Raw genomic sequence first — 16913 nt, 5'->3', positions numbered from 1 at the left:
GGGGCGTGCCGCAGAGCTCTCTCAAGCCTGAAGTGTCAGTTCCTAGACACCCGGTAGTTGAGGTTTGGTCTCAGTCCCGTGCAGCGGCTCCAGCTCCCTGGTCCTTTGTGTGAGCTGCGGACGAAGGTTAGAGCAAAGCCTAGCCGAACGGGACTAACTTTTTTTCTGTGACAGCTTGCACTAAGTGAAACTAAATCCCCCTCTAAGTGGGTAAGTTGAATGAAACCACACCACAGTATGAACTTTCCACCAGAATAAGGAGCCAGTGTCGTGAAGACCTTGGGCTTCTCTGGATAGTAGCTCACCTACTCGGGCACAGGCTTTCACATGCTTCTTGAACTTTGTCAGGCTTGATGCTGTGACTATTTCCTTGGGGAGCCTGTCCCAGTGCCCAGCCACGCTCTGGGTGAAGAACCTTTGTCTAATATCCAGCCTAAACCTCCCCAGACTCAGCTTCAGGCCCTTAGGTCCTGTCACTGGTCACCACAGAGAAGAGATCAGTGTTTGTTCCTTCTCTTCCCCTCTTGAGGAAGCTGTAGCTGCAATGAGATCTCCCTTCAGTCTCCTCCGGGCTGAACAGACCAAGTGACCTCAGCTGCTCCTCACACGACTTTCTCTCCAGACCTTTCACCATCTTTGTTGCCATCCTCTGGATGCTCTGTAACAACTTAATGTCCTTCTGAAATTGTGGCACCCAAACCTGAACCCAGGACTCAAGTGCAGAGCAGAGCAGAGCCGGACAATCCCCTCCCTTGCCCGGCTGGCGATGCTGTGCCTGATGCACCCCAGGACAGGACTGGCCCTCCTGGCTGCCAGGGCACTGCTGGCTCATGTTCAACTTGATATCCACCAGGACCTCCAGGTCGCACTGCTTTCCAGCATCTCATTCCCTGGGTTGTATGTACATCCAACACTGACCTATCCTAGGTGCAGAATCCAGCACAGGATGCTCAGCAATTTCAGGCAACGCAGTTGGAAAATTCCCTCATATACTTGTGTTGGGAACACGGAAAATACGTCTTCTGGCTATAAATCTCAGACTGACTGTAAAACTGTTCTGTCCTAGTAGCACCTGGCTCCTAGTTTTGATATTCACCCCATGGTTATCCTGGTTTAATACATATATCTAACTATGCCCACGCTGCTTCTTCTGTGGTCCTTAGGGATCTGTGAGTGGCTTGGTTTAGTTTACCTTTGTTTTCTGTAACTACAGGTATAGAGATACTGTCCTGTAGGCACAGCATTACTGTTATTAATGCTACCAGTATCTTTTGGTAAGCACTTTCACAATAGCACTCTCTCAGGCATCTTGAATTTACCAAACATCCAACATTTATTTTAAATCCTCCAACTTTCAGAGTACTGTAAATCTTCACAACTGATTGTTTCAAGCATCTTGGAGACAAGATGGCAATCTTGGAGGCAATAATTCATGCCTACAAAAGTCTCATCTCTATTATGTAGCTGCCACTCTCCCTTTATAAATCCACTGAATTACACACACTCCAGCTTCTCTGCAAGTGTAGCATGGAGGCTTTATAATCTGCAGACTGGTGTGGGTGGTTTTTTTTAATTGTTTGTGACAATTTCCATCTGCTTATCTAATAATGTCCCTCTACCAATTAAGATCCTCTTCTTTCTGTAGCATGGGCCAAATTAGCACAATGTAAGTGAGCAGTGGAATTGAAAATCCAACAGCTGCCTTACATTAGCTTCCTAGGCAGAGACCTGCTTGCCACTGTGCAAGTGCTTTTCTGTAGTTTAGTCCGAGCACAGAGAAATAGCAAGCCCATTTATGAAAAGCAATTCAGCTGAAACTGCAGCTATAAATAGAGCCATAAGAAACTGTTCACCAGAGATACAACTAAGCTAGGGAAGAGCTCTGAAGTCAGATCTGAAAGAATTCTCTCCAGTTTTCTTTCTACTGTTCTCATGTAGCTCATTTTTATTAACATTAAATTGATGGAATTGAATTGTAGCATCTGGATGCAATACAGATTGTCACAAATAATGCTAAGTGCTTGTTACAGATCTGCCATACGACCACCTCCCAATTTGAAACAATTAAAAACAATGCTTTTAACTTAATTTTCCTTCCCAGTGAAGGTATAAATCCTTTTAGAATTATTTGAAACTTCCAAAGGCTTTTCCTCCTGGTCACCTTTTGCAGACTCCCCAGAAGCAGGATATGAATGCCCAGGGGGGTTTGTTCCAGTTGCAACCAGACTTTATTAATATGCTGGTTTGTGTTATAAAATAGCATGAAGGAATGTCAGTGTGTTTTGAACATGTTGGTATGTATTTTTATAGCCATAGCATGTCTCAAAGGCAGGGTCACTGTTCTGAAATGTCAAACTCTTTTTACATTTCAGAATAACTCTGAAAAAACTTCCTAAAAGGAATAATGGAGGCAGGGAGAGGGGACACAAAAGAGACAATGATAACGGGAAGGGAGACAGGATGGACACAAGAGGACAGGTGACATATAACTGGACAGGGCACTGATACAGAAAAAAACAGTAGCTGTTTTCTTACAAGCTGAGGTACTTGTTTTAACCTTATGTCACTTAGAGCTGAGATGACAGCCTGCTGTCAAATTAAGGCTTAGCAAGCCCTCTCCTGTCCTAGCTCTTTGACCTCCACATGCATCAGTTTGCCATGTGGCCCTGACCTTCAGCTGAGCCATGAAGGGGAGACAGTCTTTGCCAGATATGTTCCATTCAATGGCCCTTGAAAGAGGCTGAAACAAAAATGGCTCAAAACCTGTCCCCTTTCTACTACCATTGCTTTGGGTCAAGCCAGTTGTTTCACAGAAGTGCTTGTTTCTTCTAGATCCTAATTACTGACTGAATGCCCACCTCAAATGGGAAGGGTCTTCAGGAGCATTGCATCCATCCCACAGCAGACAGTTCTCCAAGAACTTCTCCCATGTGAATCCTTCTCACAGTCTGCAGTCTGTCATGAATGCTTCAGCATGGGTCCCTTTCATGGGGTGCAGTCCTTCTGGAACAGGCTGCTCCAGTGCAGGTTCCCCATGGGGTCACAAGTCCTGTCAGCAAACCTGCTATAGCACTGGCTCCTCTCTCCATGGGCTCACAGGTCCTGTCAGGAGCCTCCTCCAGCACAGGTTTCCCATGGGGTCACAGCCTCTTTGGGGCATCCACCTGGTCCAGTGGGGTTGTCCTTGGGCAGTAGGTGGATCTCTACTCCACCATGGACCCCCAAGGGCTGCAGGGACACTGCTGCCTGATAATGGTCTGCACCACAGGCTGCAAGGGAATCTCTGCTCCACTGCCTGGAACATCTCCTCCTGGTCCTTCCTTGTTGCCCTTGTATTTCCAGAGATGTTTCCTCTCTTCAGCTGCTGTTTCTGCTGCATTTTTTATCTCTTCTTAGGTATGTTATTCCAGAGCTGTTGCTGACGGGCTCAATTTGGCCAGTGTTGGGTTGGTCTTGGAGTTGTCTGGCATTGGCTCTGTTGGACATGGGGGAAGTTTCTGGCAGCTTCTCACAGACACCACCCCCGTAGCCCTGTCCCCTTCTCCTTGCTACCGAAACCTTGCCACACAACCCAATATAGCTGACTGATATCTGCACCAATTCAGATCAATATTCTGTTCAATAACTCTCTTGGTAAGTAAAGTAGTATACATTTTTATACATGAGGTGACATAAATTTCATAAAAATTGCTATTTGTAATGCTTTTTTTAGAATCAACATGAAAAATTCTAGCCCAGGAATATCAACCTTTAGAAAAACTTCACATGCATTTTTTCCTGTCAAAACTGAGATTTTCATAAAGAGCATCTCAATGGCTATACAAATAGATTTGAAAAATTCTCCATCCAAAAAATTTCTAACAATTCTTGGCACAATCTTTGTTTTAAACAGGGCATCCTATAAGACAAAAGGGTTCATATCTTTGTAGTTGCAAACATTAACAAAATGCCCTTGTCTTGCATTTTGACATGTCAAAAATCCCACTGCCCTGAATAATTCCTGCTTCTAAATTTGAAAATGCTTAAAATGTACATGTAGCAAACTTTAGGGTGAACTAGTTATAGCTGATTTATATTTACCACTTTTGACAAATCCCCACAAATCTGAATTACTTCAAAGAACAAAAAATTATCTCTTAGTTACATATTTTATTTAAGGCACATACATATCATTCTACATTTTCTCCTCAGAATCACTCCACTAATTTAGACCCAAAATGAAGAATAAAGCAAAAAATCCCTAGACTTAAAATTGTTTGGGGTTCACCTGTAAAAAGTCTTGAGGGGTACTATCTACACCTAGAATCTGCTATCTGAAAATTAAAAATGAGTGTATGTTCATATATAATCACAAGAAGAAGGAAAACTATGTATTAAAGTACAAGATAATAACAATAACATCTTTTAACAGTACATCATCTGCTATAAAAAGCTTCTTGATAACATAGCTTATTATTTATTCCAATATGAGGTTCTAAAAACAAAATAGGAAAGAGATGCACAGCTCTTCCCTCACATTGTTTTAAAGACAAGCAGACTGAGCTACCTCAGTCTCAGTGGAAAAGGGGAGGGTTTGTAGATATTTTGCAAAATGGAGGAAGCATATATGAATATAAGAAAATGGGAAATGTTTATATAGCATAAATAATAAAGAGAGACACTAATTTCTCTCTTTAGAAACAGCAGCTAAATAGCATTAATTTGCAGGTAATACAAACTATTTCCATAGTTTATAAAAACATCTGCAAGTCTAATCTTCCTGTCCTTTGGTAGCCCTCCATAAATTGGAGCAAAGCACTGACTTTGAAAAAGAATTCCAGCAGGCTTACCAGGTGTTCCCATTTGATTCTCTTTTCACCAGACCACAGTGAACCACTCTCACATTGATCTTTTGGCTGCTGCCTCACAGTGTGAAATGCATTTGCATTGTACTTTTGGAAGTCGCACTCTGCACTTCACTAAGGAGCTGTGAATTATGTCACCAACATGGAAGCTGTAGAACTTGAGGAATGTCAAATACTGATTTACAACATTAATTTTTTCAGGTTATGGGCTGATACATTAGTAGTGTTATATCCAGTTACTGAGGCTGAAATTGCTACAGGAGGCGGGAATAAAGTTCTTAAGTGAAACTAGACAACAGAAAAATAAGTCAGTATAAACAGTAGATGTAAAATGCGTTGGAAGACAAGAGGTATTTATTAAATACAAATAGCTTCTCAGCACTAGAAAGATAGTAATACTCAGCAACTGAAGGCTAGAGAGGAAGGTATGCACCTTTCTTTGTCTGAGCGAAGATATGTGTATCTTTTGCTCAATTTCTCATTCTTTATCAGGATTTGGCTGCAAGAATCTAAATGCAATTACAAAACGAGAGAAGAACACCAGTGAAATATGAGTGCTTTGAACATGGGCATTTTCAACATGCTCTTGGAGGGGACACATACATCTTTCTTTATATTTCATTAGAATAGTCAGCTCCCCAACATTCAGATGCTTTAACATTTCATAGGTTACAGAAATAAAATTGTTTAACTTTTATAAAAATCACAGAAACAAGGCTATGGAGTTAGGCACCACTTTTGTTAATGATGAGCAAGAATACAAATGAAAGCAAAATCCTGAATGCACAGGTTATACCTGAAAGCTGCACATATATATGACAATATAATAGAATCAATTTTACATAAGGGTTTTCATCCACAGTAAGAAATTATTGCGTTGACATGTGGTAATACCACAGTGATTTTAAAGGCCCAGAGTACATTCAAAGTCTAAGAAGGAGATCAATAACTTATTTCAGTGTTTCTAGGACAAATTTATAGTAAACGGCAAGGAGGGATTTAGGAGAAGTCTTAAGTGACATAGCTAACTGACAGCTAGCCAGTGACTGGGACATTGGGTTTGCGGCCATGTGAGCTATTTGAACAGTCTTTAATTCGACTGGAAAACATTTATCTTAACTTATTAATTAAAAGGAAGAAATCATAAAGACAACAAAAATATTTTTCATGAGATTTTATTAGACTGAGTACCTGTCTTGAAAATTACTGTTTAAAAGTCTCCAGGAATGGATGAAAAATTGTGTTATGTGGTATATAAGTGAAATAACTTGCATTTTGCTTTTAGATTTACTTAAAGGGATCAAAATTCAGATTGTCTGTTTTACATGAAATAGGCACTTTGAAATCTACTGATATTCCAATTCACTAGTGGGCAGATGGCTGCTGTGAGTAAACTGTGCCACATTCATTGAGTCTGGACCAATGCCATGTATTTGTGACCCATAATTTTGAGAACTTCCAAAAGGACAGCAGTGGTATACAAATGTATATGTATGTTTCATGAATGAGCAGTCTGAATACTTTTTACATTTCAATAATATGCTAGAGGTAACAGTGCATAAGTTGACCTCCATATTCATATGGTATCACTCAGAAAAAAATCTTGTAATTATATGCTATTTTGTAAATAGTATTATTTTCTTGTTAGGATGCTATGACTAAAATAATTTATTACAACAACGCAAAAGTTAATTGTTACTATCTGTGCTTCAAAGGAGCATAGATAGTAAAATTACCTACTTTTACTGTCTTTCACCTAGCTCATCTATGAAACTCTGCAAGTGTGATACTTTTTAATTCAAAAGGATTTAAATTAATCTCAAAAATCCACAAAACAGCATTTTACTCATACTCATGTCCTAGTGAGTATAAATGAGATTATTACTTTAAATGATAAATGAGATTGTTACTTTAAATATCCCAAAAAATCCAGCATTGTGAAGGTTAAGTGAAAGGCATGCAAGGGCAAAAGAGGTTGTCAAAGTGCAAAACAGAACTTCTTCTTCTCTTGTACAACTTCTCCTTGTTACTCTTTAAGCACTGTGGGCCAGTTGTCAAGTAGTAGCACTGCTACTGTTTTCAGTATCCTCCACTTTGCTTGTGTTTATGGAGTTGAGGTCAGTCTTCTGTATCACCTAGGTAGTAAGTGACTGCAAAGTGCCTAGGATGCCACCCATGATTGAACACAGTAGAGATGATTTAGTTTCTGAAAGGTAATAGCAAGTCTAGCAGATATTATTGACCAAAGCTGTTGACATAGCTGGCCATAGCCTGCCTCAACATCTAACTACTGAATAAAAAGCAGCGGCAGCAGCAGAAAACACGCAGCTTTAGAGTGACAGAAGCCAAGGAAGGAAGCAAAACTAAGAGACAGCAACAGTAAGACAAAGTACATATAAACTTTTAATGAATTAACCTTACAAAAGACAATAGCTTCAAAACATTTGACACGTTTGTACAAAACTATTCCAGCATTGTTAGTTCTCTCTTCAGAAAGAATGCCAGCAAACCACCCAACGTGTCCCTGGCTATGAGATGCAACTGGTGATCACATCCAAATCATGTGTGGACAGAGTAAACTTATTTACAATACTGTATACTTTAATACCAGATTAGTGGATGCTATTGGGGAGCGACTGTTTTTTCTGGAAAACACCATGCATCAGGAAATAGTATGCACCCCTAGCTTTATTGCCTTTTTTCCCGCATTTGTCACGAACACTTCCCTTTAGTCCTTTCAGGATGCATTACCTCCTTTTGATTCCTATTCCTTCTTTTCTTGTCTTTGAATAACAGTGCAAGTAGCAGTACAATCTTCCAGTCGTATAGCGTACATCACAACTGTCCTTGAACATAGAAATATCAAGGTGCAAAATGATGGCTCATGGGACTATTCTGCAGCCATATTAAAATAAGTGCCACATACCAGAAAATAGCACGCATGTTAAGGGCCAAAATGTAGTTAAAAAGTGCGTGATACTTTCCTGAAAATATGGTATTGATGACACATACAAGCATCTTCAAGATGCCATATTCCCTTGTGAAAGGGATCTTGTCATTTCTGTATGTACAAAGTATGTCTTCAGTTCTCCTTTTCCTTTTACATTTATTATTCCTCTGCAGGTGCTCATGTACCCCAGTGTTAGCAGGACATTGTTTGTCTCCTCTGTAACCTGCAACAATACAGTAATACAGCCAGTGTTGATAACAAAGCAGAGTAGAATCTTCTTCCAGAGCATGAAGATAAAGTAATGTTCTTGTCACCTTTAAGGGGTTTGCTGTAATGCTCATAAGGCCTTCAGGGGTCTCAGGTGAGGTTTGAACACCTAAGCTTTCAAGCAGTCTGTTGCTGGATGCCCATTCTAATCACTTACATCGAGTATCAAATTTTCTATAATCACATCTGTACCCAGGGTTGCCAGCAGAGAGCTTGTAGATAGATAAATGGAACTGGGGACAATACTCTTCCTCACATAGCATTTTCCTCATCTTCAGGAGCTTATTTTCACTTGAGTAGCTCCAAGCTTCCCCATCATTCTACAACTACTAAGGCTGTGTAAATGAAGTGATGGTAAGGTAATGGTTAGCATCACCTTTCAGAGCTGCTGTTGCCAGTTTCTCACATAACTGTCTGTGAACCAAACTTTCAGCCATTCTGCCATTTTAGGTAAAAGCCCATTAGCACAAAATCAAGGCTTACCTGTATTTTATCTAAGACACCAGTGCTGTCCATCCTGCTGGCCACATTTACTGTATTGCCCCATATATCATATTGTGGTTTTTGAGCTCCAATTACTCCAGCTATTACAGGTCCATGGTTTATACCTGAAAAGCATCAGAACTTAATGTTAGCAATGAAGAGAAAGGCAACGAACCTGGTGGAGGCCCTGTAGTACAAGCCCTGTGAGGAGCCTCTGAGGTAGCTGGTGTTGTTTAGCCTTGAGAAAAGGGGGCTTAGGGGAAACCTTATCTCTCCCTGTCTGAAAAGAGGCTGTAGGTAGGTGGGGGTTGGTCTCTTCTCACAGGCAACCAATGACAGTGTAAGATAACAGTCTAAAGCTGTGCCAGGGGAGATTTAGGTGATCATTACGAGGAATCGCTTCACATTCAGGTGTGACTAGACATTGGAATGGGTGCCCAGGCAGGTGGTGGAGTTATTGAGGTGTTAAATAAAAGACTGGATATAGCATTTGGTGCCATGGTCTAATTGACATGGGCCAGACTTGATGATCTCAGAGGTCTCTTCCGACTTAACTGATTCTGTGATTCTGTGATTCTGTGAAGATCCACCAAACAAGGACACACAGTGCATCTGGCATATAGCAAGTCAATGAACACAGCATTTGGCCCTCGCTGGATAGTGAGTATGGCAGCAAACAGTCATTCATCATGGTTTTATCAACCATTTATGGCAGGAGAATGTTAGTTATAAAAATGCCAAAAGTCAGTTCATCTAATTTTAGTTTTACAGCTCCCTCCCATCCTGAGTAGCTTGCTGGTTTCAACCACTGGCATCCTAATAATAACCTGCTGCTGCCTTTATTATGTAGCATGAAACCACACTGTGGGTGAGCAGCAGCTTCTGAGAAAACAGATATCCAAGAATTTATTTTAATTTCTATTTGTAGTAAAAAGGGCCTCTCCTCTGCAATGGTTGACGACCCAATAAAGTTACTTTTATAGTATTTTTTGCTTCTTAAATGTAGAATAAAGTAAAGTGAATGAGCTGAAAGAATTTGAAGCCTTGTTCTTAAGTCTGAATTGACCATAGAACTGTCCTAAAGATCTGCAATATAAATATATGTATTCAAATAATTTGATTAAGCATGGAGTAGAACAGTATGATAGAACAATACAGTCCCTCGTTAGACTCTGGGCATTTTTTATCTTGCAGTCAGTTTGTAACCTATATTATGTCTGTAAAGGGAATGAGTTTTACTTTGCTAGTAAGGAAAGAAACCAGGAAGTAAAATCCAAAGTACTACTGATAACCAGCATCAAATGTACTATAATTGTAACTGTACATACCAACGAGCAGGAAAGCCAAGTTAGGCCTAGTGAGAAATAAACCCTGAACAAGTGAGTTATTTGGATTTATAAAATTATCTCAAGGGATCATAACTGATTTCTGTTAGTTTCTTGACAGAAACCATCATTAGGGATTTATTCGCGCAGTCAACTGAAAATGTAATTGTAGGATGGACATGGATCTCAGAGCTGGCTCATCTGCTATGTAACATGGCAGCGCAAGTTAGCAACAACACTATCAGCCCACTTGGAAATCCTGGAAAATGTGACTGTAGAAGTTAAATTGGGAAAAGATGCAAACACTACAAGATAACAAATGGAACCTTATATATGTTACTGTACAAGCTGGCTTGTACTGATAAATAAGAAACCCAGGTTGGTTCTGTAAACCGGGCCCTGGGTTGATAGACAGGGAACTTCACCTATCACGTTCCATCCTGGGCTGCAGACATCTCACTGGTCAGGAATTGGGCTGTGGGAGGATCAGACCAATGAGCTGTCTAGAGCAAGGAGTCTTAAACTCCCTGTATAAGAAGGCTCTCAACAATAAAAGAGGCTGTTTATCACATGGAGCTTGCAGGTGTGTGTGCTGTCCCAGTCTCCAACCACCAACCCCACAGAATATGTGAATTATTAAACATAATAGATACATATATATTTCTAAGTGCTCATGGTTCAATGCACAAAGGGACTTGGGTTTTGCAACACTTTGCATTAACAACAGAGCCATGGATGGTTTTTTTTTACTTCATGACATACAACTTGTAGAAAACACTAGGGAACTAAGACTGGAATCCACAAAAGCCATCTGCTGGGTAGCCCAATCTGGTTAGCAGGGAATATTGAAGAGATGTGTGTGGCCATGGTCCAGAAACTGGGGCAGTGCAGTAGGACTTTCCTACAAAATACAATGGGCAGGAAGGGACTTTTATTTTTACCTCCTTTGTGAACCACTGCTGTTGATGGCTTGAGAAATAGCTCAGGGGCTTAGGACTCACCTTCAGATCCCTCCTCCTCTGAGGAAATTTCTACCAGTATATCTTAGGGATGTGTTCTGGCCACCCAAGCATTGTGGGATATGGTGCTCTATGTCATTCCTGCTGGTGTTCCATCTTTTTTGTATGACACACATGAACATTTTTGGGGCATGGCTGGAAGAGTAGTACTCTCACTACAGGTGAATGCTCTAACAGAGGGTGATAGTGTCTATCTCTTTCTCTTATATCAAGCAATAATGAATCATTCTATGAAATGCAACACTGTTCAGCAGGAATGACAGAGAATATCTCCTTCTGAAGTATCCTACATCCTGGGCTCATGGCCTAGTCTCACCCAAAACCAGGAACCAAATTAAGTCACCTACAACACAGACAAATGTTCCAACTATGAAGTTATATGCAAAATAACACACCAGCCTCTCTTCTGAAAGAAAGCAATACCTGTGCAAAACTTGCTGCAAAAGCATATCTGAGCTTGTCTCATAAGTCAAGCATCTCAACTTGTAGAAGGGAAGGAATGCCTAAAATGTCATCTAGATGCTCTCCTCCCTTGTCTGACAAGATCAGAGCAGTGTGTACCTCCTAAGTCACACTAGCATTTCAGGCACTCACAGAAGATTATGAAAGATGAAACCTCTAATGAGTCGCAAAAAAATCAGACTTAGATGCTGGCCAAGGAAGGCTTTTACAAAGGACAGTTGGGTACAAATCCTCACTGTGGGGACTAGGTCAGAAGTAGTTGTTAAAATGTTTCTGTGGCTATAATTAGTATGGATATCAGAATCTTTCATCATCAGGTGTTGGGAAGCAGAGAAGAAGTGATGTGAAAATGAAGATCTCAGTGGTGCCTATGTTGCATTATGGTGGCACAAATACCACTTTAGGACCTGTGTTTCTTTTTAGAGTTAAAACATTTTTTAATTTCATGAAGCAAAGGAGTCTAAGTTCTCTGTAGTCTTTAGAAAGATTAGTAAAAAATCCAAAGTAAGCGTTTTGTTTTGCTTCATGGTCCCCACTTGAAAAGACCCAATACTGCTTTAAGCAGTTTGCAGATGTAGCCCCTGCACCCAACAGCTCTCTGTCTGTACTGAAGCTGCTGGTATATGCAATGTCAACTATGGCCAGAACCATCAAGTTCAGTAACACTCTGAGAAGGAAGCATACTTCTCATTGGCTTTGTCATTTTTAGCTCTAGCAAGGAATACAAGACATACTAACAAAGGACTGCCCTAAGAAGCTCGTTTCAAGTCAGAAGACAGCAAGTTTTGCCAGTGGGTGGCACTGTGAAATAGACTTGAGAGGAGCAGCCAAAAGGAAAAGCAAGCAGTACAGCAAGAAACAGAAAAGACAGGAGAATAACTGCTGGAAATCGAATACTTCTGACACATTTACAGAATTTATGGGTTTTCAATATTTGTTTACGGTTTTCATTTCACACTTTCCACGTTACATATTGCATTGTGAAACTGCTGTGTACTGCTATCAGGAAATAAACATTTTGGAACATATGGTTCTTGACCAGCTCTGAATTAATTTATTTTATCATTCTTTCTACTGCTTACTGCAGCTGTCTGTTTCTTTTTAAAAATACCAGGATGCACAAGAAGAAGCAATTAGAGATGGAAACATAAGGGATACCTCTTTCCAAGAGAAATAACTAGTAATCTTTGCTCTTACCTGAATAACAAAGGCAAATACTCTCCCTTGTCTAACAGTTCAAAGGAAAGAGTGCATTTTTGTGTGCTTGCTTGAATTTAGTACATGTAAAATATTTCAAACTCCAGCCTCACTGACCCCTTATAGCTTTTGTCCTCTGAAAAGCCATTTATATAGTTTTGCAAAGCCCAGTCTAGAGTTTTCTTGTGTATTCTTTTGGTATTTGTAAACTTCCAAAAATGTGTGGCTTATAACCTCTACAATAATTTTTACTGAATTACCATAAAACCATTCAGAACCATGTGAACACATTTTTTTCCAACCATTCTTTAAATAGGAATACTGCCCTTTTCCAAGTCTAGCCTTGCAACACTCTAGGGGGTGATGGGCAATACCACATAGGCTGCTTTTTAAAAGGGTAAAGATGGTGCTGGTTACTATCATGGCCCTTTTGGTCAGTTCTACTACTAATCAGCTGGTACTTCACACTGACTCCCCTCCCCGCCTTGTCCATGATGCTCTCCTAAGAATCCTGTGATACTCACCTACTCGTAACTTGAAGTCATTGAATGAATGCTTGTTTATGACATCCAGTTTTGCCACCAAGGCAAATGCAAACTCCACCATGGTTCCTATGTGCATATACTGTCGTTCAGGCTCCTGAATTCAAAAGACAAACAAACAGTGTAAAATCATTCTTGTGAGCCTTGGTTGCTGTGAGAATACAACCAAAATATGCTGAACACTTGAAGACACTTAAGCCCTTAGGGATGTCCTAATGTCAGCAGACAGATGCACAGAAGCAATGTAGAAGGTGGTACCCTGTCCAGCACAGTTAGATCAAACAATGACCGAGAGACGGGATGCATTTCACTTGTGTTCAACCAGGCAGTCTAGAGGTGATAGATCCAAACCATGCCTCACCTAATATTTTGATTGTCAAGTGACTGATTAGCTGCTGCATAATCCCACAAGCACTCAATATCTATGTGTGCCTAGAATTTGTTAATTCATTTTCTCTAAGTGTCTGCTTCTCTTGTATTCCCTTTTATAATAAATAATGCTTGTGGACAGCCCCACAGAAATTCTTTCCTCTCGCTGTTGCACAGCTCAGCACCCTTATAAAATGCTTAAGATCCAGTGAAATTCACAATTTTAAGAATTCTTCCACTGATCTCATCTTGCAGATAAGCAAGTACATCTGAGAACATTTAAACAGACCTGAAAATGACTAAAACACAAGAGGAAGTGGGTAACCCCACTCTGCACTTTTATTTACAGAGCTTATACCACTTATCAAGGCTGTAGACTTAATCTCTCCTCATACATAACAAAGTAACCTTATTTTAAGTGCTGTTTTGAGTTCTTTCAGGCTGAGGAGAAAATTGATTTTGGTGTCCCACAGCCCAAGGTAGGATCCTGACAAGTGACTGATTTCATAAGACATGGACTCATTGATCTCTATGAGAAATTACTGAATCTTCCCTATTTCTTGAGATAAAGGGACAGAAGAGATGGACAGATGACAACTTCAGAGATGATTCACGAGTGCATGCATCAGCCTAGGGTGGGACAGTAGTGGTGCTTGCCGGAGCAGCTGTTTAGATAAATGAAGCCTGTTTCCTTTGGAGTTCACTCCTAGCTAAAACAGATGGTTTCCTGTTCAGCTGATATATTCAGACCCCTTACTTAGGCACTTAGTCTTCCTTGGATGCTTGTTTTAAGCTGGGGGTGGTTCCCAACAGTATGTCTAGCCGTCAGTCACTGCCACACTAGGTACTGCAGGATCTGTGCATCTTTGGGAGTCCAGAATCAAGGCTGCTGAGTTCTGGTGGATTTCTTTTGAGAATGTGAACTAAATCACCAAAGGAATGGTAAACTGTGGATCTCCCAATTGTGGAAATAACTCAAACGATAAATTTCTTCCTCTGCATACACCAGTTTTGGTTGTGAGCTCTCTATGTCTTCTATCTTCGGTCTGGATTTTCTTCATCCCCTTCACCTCCCTGCATTAAATGTCAGAGCTAATTTAAAATAATTCTTTGTCCTCAGGATCCTTAGGGTCTATAGTTCATGTGTAATTGTTTGTGTTTAGAAGGAACATGAGTTTGGCAAGAGCACATTAATCCTTAGCAGAGACTGTGTTGATTCATAATTGCTGTCTCTCTGTCACTAACCTGTAGTACTCTAAAGATCATGGCAAAAGCAAGGTTTTTGAATAAGTTATGAATTGCTTCTCTGATCTGGATTTCCACTGACTGCAGTTCCTAATCCTACCATATTAAGTAAACTAGAAACGAACATATTCTCAATGCTGAGTCTGAGGGTTCTGTAAGTGTATAGTTAGTAAAGCAAATCATCTCTCCCAGCTCACAATGGAAAACTTTAATTCTTGCAATCTTTTTTATGCTCCATAAATCCAGTCCTGATGCAACACATAGGAATAAAGTGCTGTACTGTATTTAGAGTAGAAGGCCTGTTTTAGCAAAGGTGGCATTTTCAAACTGCAATATGAAGAAAAATTCACAGGGACTACTAAAGTATATACTTGTCCAGTACAATACAATCTATGCTAATAAGAAAAAATTAGGTCACATTATTATACATAACCTGCAGCTTAATGAACAAAAATTTTGCCTTCATTTGAATATGCTTTTTATTAAGCAGAAATATGTTTTCCTGTACCTGACACTGTTCTTGGTTGGGTGTAGCACTCAGTCCTGTTGCTGCCATGTAAGTGCTTCCAATGGTCTTTATCTTTTCAACTCCACTGAACTTTGGCTTTGACAGTAACTGCAAAACAATGACAGTCATTCATTATTCAGATCAGCAGCCCTGTTACACTTACACCAATCAGAGAATCAAGTCTTAGAGCAGTTTCTGTATGGACCTCAAATGGCTTCACAAATATATGCAGGATGAAGGACTTAAGGATGGATAAAACAATGGTTACAGAACTCCAAGGAAATCGAATTTCTGTCTTCTAAAATACCTTTTTACTATAAAGGGATGAAATTTATAGTTATGAGAATAAATTCCATCTTATCTTACATACAGCTTTTAAAAGTCAGTAGATTTCGCACTCATGTGATATTGGAACTGGATCACCATACACTTAAGCTTTACGCAGCTTTCTGAAAGTAAGCATCTATTCCGTGCCAGTGGAATAGTCCATGTCAATAGGACTAAAATCCAAAGATTTTAGTTCAGTTTGTTTTGAACATTGGACATCCAATGCTCTCCAAATAGATTTGCTGCTAAAATACTCTCTATAGCTGCAGATCCGCAAATCCAGACTGTGCTCTCTGAGTCATGACACTATTTTAATACCTTTACTCTTATCTTCATCGCTAATAACTTCCCTATAGAGAAATGCTGTTCTCAGTGAGGCCATTATTGATGACTTTTCCCAATCCATCTGTAGTTATACTCTCTACTTGCTTCTGACTTCAGAGAATGGAACATTACAACTTCTACAATCCTTTGATTTGCTTGTGTATCAAATCATCAGTGCAGATCAGGTATAACACAAAGTTATACCTGACTTTAGACATTCATATTTAGAACCTGTGGTTAATCCATAGCATGTAATGTAACTGTCTCAAAAGTTGCAGTTAAAGGGCAAAAAAAAACCCCCAAAAACTTAGGATTCTCATTATAGCAAACGAAAAGCAATTGAATATGATGTCAGATCAGTAGCTGATTTATCTCACGTAAATCTCTTTTTCCTTTAATACTCCCTGTAAATATTTTCTGACAGCTCTTCCACTCTCCCCCTCAAGTATGTTTTCTGACTGTTGCATATCATGAGTTAGTAAGATTGAAACCATCATTGTTGTAGGTACATACATCATCAAAGTCCGCAATGATCTCGTTTAGCAGCCTGAGACATTCCAAACCTTCCTTATTTACATCAGATTCTGTGTAAAATTCCTTGAAATCAGGAACAGAGGCAAACATGACACAGACGCAGTCATATGACTGGTGATACAGATCCTGTCCAAAAGAAAACAGTATAAAGAAAAAAAAAATTATCATACCCAGCTGTAAAAAAGTTTCCTTATTAACATTAAGTATCCAGGATCTAAAAACAGAGGTGCTGCATTGGTTGGAATGCTTCAAGATGGAGGTTGGATGTTTTTTGCATTTAGCTGCATTTATTAATTTTAAACAATGTATAAACCTGTTCATAAAAGAGACTTGATATATAAAGCTGAAAATATTGTAATGATTTTTTTTCTTCTTCCTGAACATTAACTCTGTGAAAATAAAATGTTCACTAATTTATTAGATATAGCCCATCTTTGAGACGTCTTATGAAGAGAATTTAGTCTGGCTTGCATGGCTGAAAGTGCATTTTGTAAAACAATATCCAATTTATTATTAG

The 16913-nt window shown here is 39.7% G+C and overlaps 1 protein-coding gene and 1 long non-coding RNA gene across 3 annotated transcripts in view; one reads left to right on the top strand and one right to left on the bottom strand.

The window, feature by feature from the left end:
* The first annotated feature begins 87 nt into the window (after positions 1 to 87).
* On the top strand, positions 88 to 12378 carry LOC137477401 (uncharacterized). 2 transcript variants are annotated; one of them, XR_011000981.1, is made up of 3 exons: positions 88 to 210; positions 7968 to 8030; positions 12060 to 12378. It is a non-coding gene; the product is annotated as an uncharacterized lncRNA (long non-coding RNA). The 2 variants fall into 2 exon arrangements; XR_011000979.1 differs by lacking the exon at positions 88 to 210 and having other exon boundaries at positions 7938 to 8030.
* ADCY2 (adenylate cyclase 2) overlaps positions 7230 to 16913 on the bottom strand; it is a 203279-nt gene continuing 193595 nt past the window's right edge. The window contains exons 21-25 of the mRNA XM_068196378.1: positions 16376 to 16522; positions 15212 to 15319; positions 13072 to 13186; positions 8545 to 8669; positions 7230 to 8017 (exon numbers count right to left, since the gene is read on the bottom strand). Coding sequence (XP_068052479.1) covers positions 7865 to 8017; positions 8545 to 8669; positions 13072 to 13186; positions 15212 to 15319; positions 16376 to 16522 — 648 coding nt within the window. The 3' untranslated portion in view covers positions 7230 to 7864. The remainder of the gene's footprint in view (positions 8018 to 8544; positions 8670 to 13071; positions 13187 to 15211; positions 15320 to 16375; positions 16523 to 16913) is intronic.

The sequence above is a fragment of the Anomalospiza imberbis genome, chromosome 1 (assembly GCF_031753505.1).
Source record: "Anomalospiza imberbis isolate Cuckoo-Finch-1a 21T00152 chromosome 1, ASM3175350v1, whole genome shotgun sequence".
In the NCBI taxonomy this organism is placed as follows: domain Eukaryota; kingdom Metazoa; phylum Chordata; class Aves; order Passeriformes; family Viduidae; genus Anomalospiza; species Anomalospiza imberbis.
The sequence above is the reverse complement of the archived record's forward strand: the minus strand, read 5'-3'. Positions and strand labels throughout refer to the sequence as shown.